At 41.5% G+C, this 6247-nt stretch overlaps 1 protein-coding gene across 1 annotated transcript; it reads left to right on the top strand.

The window, feature by feature from the left end:
- Positions 1–68: 68 nt before the first annotated feature.
- Positions 69–6240, top strand: LOC145460682 (heat shock 70 kDa protein 12A-like). Its single transcript, XM_081445571.1, has 5 exons — positions 69–267; positions 1898–2220; positions 2684–2908; positions 4323–4488; positions 5168–6240. The coding sequence occupies exons 1-5, from the start codon at positions 249–251 to the stop codon at positions 6220–6222; spliced, it is 1788 nt and encodes a 595-aa protein (XP_081301697.1). The 5' UTR covers positions 69–248; the 3' UTR covers positions 6223–6240.
- Positions 6241–6247: the final 7 nt, after the last annotated feature.

The raw sequence follows: 6247 nt of genomic DNA, 5'->3' as shown, positions 1-6247 counted from the left end.
AAGATTACGCTTGTGAATTTAGTCTTCTAAACGAATCAAAATTAGTTAAACTTTTCTCATAACAAAGAGATGTTGACACAATCTAATCTGGGGCAAGCGTCTTTGTTTTAAAAGACATCTATCTTTGACCCGTCATTGGTTAGTTGGAGTTCCGGGAAATTTCCCTTCTCTTCGTTTGCCTGAGAAGAGATCATTTCTTCGTTGTTCAAGCTGTTCGTCTTCTAACGAAGGAAACCATCCAAGCCAGAATGGCGTTGTCGGTAACAGGTAACCTTTAGCATTTTAACCGTAACTGTGATCGATCACGGGTTTCAGAACTCTCAGTTGACAATGAACTGAGAGAAATGTTCAATACACGAGTTGATGTTCTTCTTGCGTTACTTCGATTTTACCTAAACAACTGTTGTTTGTGCGAAGAAAATTGCCACATTTTATGGATCGTTCCCAATTGTTGTGCTAAATTAGTTAAATCAGTCGATGTAGGGCATGTCCAACCAGCAATTGCCATTTCTGAAAACATTCTTACACAGTTATGGTGATATATCTTGTTCGACTGCGAAGCTAATCCCCAGCTCTTCCCCGTGGAAATTTAAGCTTTAACCTTTCAAGTATTTTATTTGTCGTTTATGTTTGATAGTTTTCCAACTTGGCACTAAACTGTTAGGTTAACTTTTCTTCACATCTCAATCAGTAATTCATTGAATAGTACGTAAGTTCAAAGCATCAGTACATATGAGATGAAACAGCCCCAAATAGCCGGAGAGTTGACTATGAAATGGAAAAAAATTATATTGCTAATTACTTAGTAATACTTCGCAGCTTGAGAGTCCAACGGTAAAGGGCATTTCCAAGAATTGGCTAAAATACATGTAGGAAAAGGCGGTTTACTTATGCAAATGGCTTAGTTTGTTTTTTTGCATGACCGGAAAACTTCTAAGACAAACGGAATTTCTAAGAAGTCCAACAATGCCAATTGGAATTTTCAAACTGAAAATGTACATGTACAATCCTATATTAAAAAATTGCTGTACCGTGATTTTTAAATTTAGCATAACTTATTGCCGCTTATAAGCCCCCCCCCCCCCCCCCCCCCACGCTTATAAGCTGGTTACAGGCTCATCTTCCATTAAACCAAAATACATTTCCGGTTATAAGCCGCTCCCCCAACACCGGATATAAGTCCCCCTCGAGTTTTCCTTGTTTTGAATTCGTTTCATTGTGATCTTTTAAAGCTAAGTAAAACCAAAAAGTAAAATGAAAAACTTATTTAGATCAACACAGCTATAGCTCGTTTCGAGACGGTTTTTCATTCCCGTTTTAAGCCCCCTCGTATTTAAGTCCCTCCGTTTTAAAGCCCATCTAAAAGCCCTTACGAGGTTGTTTAAGCTCTGGGCTTTAATAAGCGGCAGTTTACAGTATTCATTCAGTAATTTGACAAATCAAGAATGTCGAGCCTCATTTAATACAATATGTTTGCTATCGGGTTCTCAAAATTCCCAATGGAAACGCAGACGCCATAAATTAGAAACTGGAGTGGTGTTCAACACATTGAGCGTCAAAAACCAAAAGCGCGGGAAAATGTATACGAGCAGGTCACGATAGGTTTCGGTTTTACTTCTGATTGGTTAAACCAATCACTAAGCTTCAAAGTGGTCCTCTGGAGTAAAGTAAGTCAGTAAAGCTTTTTCGCTTTCTGTAGCACGAAGCGACAAAGTGATACCGCTATGCCCTTTGAATGGGATGCCAGTTTACGCAGATTACCAACCTGCCTATTAGCAGTTTGTCAAGTTGCCTTGAATATTCACCGGAACCCCTTATACCATTAGGTACAGAGATGCACTGTGAAACTTGGCTTTGTCACAAGTATAGATAATTTTTGTTGTTGTTTTCTGCTTAGATCTAAACGACTCGCTTCTATATCTTGAAAAGTCTTTCCTTGCAATTGTGGCTATCGACTTTGGCACAACTTACAGCGGTTTCGCCTTCTCATTCAACAAGGAACAAGGTGATGATGACTCGATTTTTATGAATAGAGACTGGGTGAATGAACAAGGCCATCGAACAAGCAAGACACCCACATGCCTGTTACTTAAACCAGACCAGTCATTCGACTCATTTGGATACAAAGCGGTAGAGAAGTACACAAATCTGAAGAGCCTCTCTGAAGAAAAAGAATACTTCTTTTTTCAGCATTTTAAGATGTTTTTACACAATGACGAGGTACAGTCTTGAGTAGTTACCGCTCGGCCCTTAGCAGTAAGAGACATTTATTTTTTTCTGAAGATTAGCTCCTTTCGCACGTATCGATTGGCTTAAATGCTCACTCCTCGTGATCTGATTGGCTCCCTCATCGTTGACTGAGGTTACATTCCGTTGCAACCAACAGACAAAAAGTAGAAGGTGCCCCAGTAACAACCAGACTCAACTTTTTATTCTTCATGGATTGAATAATTATCAATTGCAAGTTCTACCCAGCATTTCGCAAGGTTTAATTTTCCTTACAATTTCCTGGTGCCAACTTCTTACATCTCTGTAAAGAAACGGAGAGTGGGAATGATCGCGGGCCTTAGGGCTCGAACCAGGACAACTCGACCAGGGGTCTAAGGGGAAACCATCAGGCCAGAGGTCCTCCCAAATCATGATTAGATATTGAGTTGTCTTTCTTTGTTGATAATGCTGATAGAGCTTGAACTTGGACACAAAGATTCCAGCGGCCAATGGAAAACTTCTTCAGGCCAAATCAGTGTTTGCACATTCCATCAAGTTTCTTAAAGACGAAGCCGTCAAAGTAATTCAGCAAGAGACTGGAGATGATGGATATAATGTGCATGATATCCAGTGGGTTTTAACTGTTCCCGCCATATGGACCCCAAGAGCTAAACAGTTTATGAGAGAAGCAGCTTATGAGGTATGTAGATATTAAGAACTAGATTAAAGGTTTTAAAAAAGTTCAAGTTTCGAGAGGAGCGACAGCCCGAAAGAGATGATAAATCACAATAATGGTAGCCTGAGTTAGCTCTCCCTTCACACCCATCTTAGAGTTCTTTGGAGTGGCAATCTCAAAAAAAATAACAACCCTGATAGCATCGATGTCAAGATTGACAATTTGATTCTCTAAAGCCGCATAACATTTAGCGAGCGTAGTTTCTTATCTTTTTAAAGGTAAAGCTGTTGTCAGGGGTTGTTGTTGTCGATTCCATTTTGAATTAGTATAAATCTACCAGCGTTCTATTAATGCCGTTCTCTGGGGCTTTCCACAAGTTGCTCGAGATTTCCCCAAAAGGTGCCCGCAATTTCTCAGAAAAGTGCTCAAAAAAAGTCAAAAGTTGCTTAAAAAGCAAAACAACAACAAATTTGTCGCTTTCTTCCTTTATTTGGTCTGATGAAAAAATATCCCAATTGTACAACAATAGTGAGCTTACTAGGTAATTTTTGTGCAATTTTGCGGCGTAAACCGCACTGCTAAATAACTTTGTCCTTGATTAAAACGGAAAAATACATGAGTAGACTACGCATCAATATTAAGAATTAACCTTGTAAAAATTCTTAAAAGTTGCAAGAAACGAAAAAAGTTGCTCGAAACACGAGAGGTTGTCAAAAAGTTGCCGAGCAACTTTTGTAAAGCCCCATCGCTCTCTGATTGGTTACGCTACTCGCTATCCATTCTGTTGTAGACAGTGAGTGGCCTAGCCTGCAGAGCAGGCGAAATTTTTTCGAGCGAGCGCTCACATCGTAAAAAGTTTAGCCGCCATCTTGAATTTTTCATGCAGTGGAAGACTGGGGAGAGAAAGAAAGTTTTACCAAGGGGGTGAATGATAGGCAAGAGGAAGGATAGGGGAGGGGTGGAGCGAAGAAAATCCCCCATCCCCCACCGTCTAACATGGCGGTCTAACATGGCGGTCTAAAAAGGCGGTCGCAAGGTTGTAACGCTAACTCGCGCCAATAAGACGCCTGTACTGCAGGCTATGAGTGGCCTAGTAGAGTGCGATTGTTATCAAAATGGCGGCCGCTTCATTCCGTTTTGGAAGTGCCCGTGAAGAGGATTTAAATAAATTTTTGAACGACTGGTGGATTTATACTAAAACAATTAGATTATTCGCTCTCGATTTCTACGCTACGCCCTCGTTAACTGTCACGCGATAGAAATCTCGAGCTCAAAATATAATGTGTTAAGTCTGTGTATGTCATACGCACTTTGAATATACTGGATTTAAACGGTACAACAGGGTGCTGAACACCTGTGTAATGTAAACATACGATACATGGAACGGAATCGTAATGGACTCTCTTTACTCGTTTATATGCTCTGTTGGTTTGTATAGGCTGGGATTGGATCACGTGACAGTCCGGAGCAGCTATTGATTGCTTTAGAACCAGAAGCAGCCTCACTGTTCTGCACAGCAAGGAAACTGAATCAGCCGGGCTCTGTTCCCGTGGAAGCAGGACTGTCTCAGCCAAATACACACTATATGATTGTCGACATTGGAGGTAAATGCGTTGTGCACGTTTCTGTGGCAACTACAGTTTGTGTTTCCAAAGTTGTTAAATAACCCGACCCAGGAGAAAGCGCGGTCTGCGACTGCTGCCCGAAATCTCTTGAGCTGGTGCAGTCCCGGTGTTTACTACAGTCCGATGCAGGGAGAATTGCGAATCCGAATATGTTACAGAATCACAGTCCGACATAGACCGGTACAGATCCTGAAGGCTACTTGACCAGAATTGAGAAGGGAAAGAGGGTTAAACAGAATTTCGCGCCTAGAATAGGAATGTTGGATCATGCTTCTCTCGTTTTGTACTCACATTTGAGTCAACAAATGACTGAAAAATGGTCCATAAGAAATTTGCAGAGTATTTTAAAACTAAAATAATCATTACAATTTTTGTCCGATTCAACTATAGCTCGATGGGCACGAAAACGGCCTGACTGAATGGTGAGCAAGTCCTCCAACAAACATGTACGCTCCCCTGTTAACCAGTTTTACCTATGTTTTTTCATCTATATGAGGTCTACCGCTTATTTTTGTCCATGGTTGTGATTGGTCGTGAGTCATATCGCTTCTGGACGTTCTGCGAGCGATGCCGCGCACTTTGACTGATAAATCAGTTTTTTCGGACAAAAATACTTCAATCTAGAATTGATTCTGACAAAACAAAATGTCGTTTTTAGGTGGTACGTTAGACGTAACGGTACATGAAAAGCAAGATGATGGTACCATAAAGGAAATTTACAAAGTAACCGGCGGGCCTTATGGTGGCATGAAGGTGAATCATCAGTTCGAGGGTCTCTTGAACCAAGTTTTTGGCGATCAGAAGCTCTATGATTACCGCGGACAGTTCCCCTCTGATTGGCTTAAACTGATGAATGATTTCGAAGCAAAGAAACGAGGCGTCCGGGCCATTCAAAACAAAGAAACAAGAATTCGCTTGCCACGTAGTTTTGTCTCCTGGATCAACGATTATTTAACAGCGGCGTTGAGGCGCCATGGAGCTGGCGAAGTCAAAATACTCCACGATGAGTATCTGTGCTTGAGTTCCAGAGTTATGGTGAAGCTTTTTGAGCCTGTGTTGGAAGCAATGAAAGACCATTTGAAAGAACTTCTCGGTAAGCCACAGCTTTCAAAAGTCAAAGTCATGCTACTGGTTGGAGGATTCGCCAATTCTCTTCTTCTCCAGGATGAAATCAAGAGAGTGTTTTCCACACGGTGTCGTGTGGTGGTGCCTCCTGATGCCAGTATAGCCGTTGTCCAGGGTGCTGTTCTATTCGGCAAAAGGCCAGAGACGATAACCCAAAGAGTCCTCAGCAAGACTTATGGTGCTGACTGCTGTCGAGATTTCATCAAGGGAGTTCATCCGGAAGGAAAGAAGTTCGTGGCAAATGGAAAGGAGCTGTGCAGTGATGTGTTCAACAGCTTTGTGAAAGAAAATGAAGTCGTTAAACTGGGACAGAGGATTACAAGTATGTATCGACCACTGTACCCAGACGAAAAGCAAATTAAATATTCCTTCTACGCTGCGAGCAATCCCAGTGCAGTGCTGGTCACCGAGACTGGTGTCAAGAGGATTGGAAGTGTTGTGGTGCAATCTCCTGAAACTTGGCGAGGCCTGAATAGAGAATTAGAAGTCAGCATGTATTTTGGTGGAACAGAAATAACAGCCACTGCCAGAGATATTTCAAGTGGAAACACAGCAAAAACAACTCTTGACTTCTTCCACGTTAAGTAACAATGATCTGATTGTCACCTATAAC

This window comes from Orbicella franksi, chromosome 11, assembly GCF_964199315.1.
Source record: "Orbicella franksi chromosome 11, jaOrbFran1.1, whole genome shotgun sequence".
Classification (NCBI taxonomy): Eukaryota; Metazoa; Cnidaria; class Anthozoa; order Scleractinia; family Merulinidae; genus Orbicella; species Orbicella franksi.
Note: the sequence above shows the minus strand (reverse complement) of the source record. Positions and strands in the feature narration are given on the sequence as shown.

Excerpts from the sequence above, each read along its gene's own strand:
- LOC145460682 (XM_081445571.1), top strand. Across the intron at positions 2,221-2,683 it reads TGTTTTTACACAATGACGAG|AGCTTGAACTTGGACACAAA; the intron begins GTACAGTCTTGA and ends TAATGCTGATAG. Across the intron at positions 4,489-5,167 it reads TATGATTGTCGACATTGGAG|GTGGTACGTTAGACGTAACG; the intron begins GTAAATGCGTTG and ends TGTCGTTTTTAG.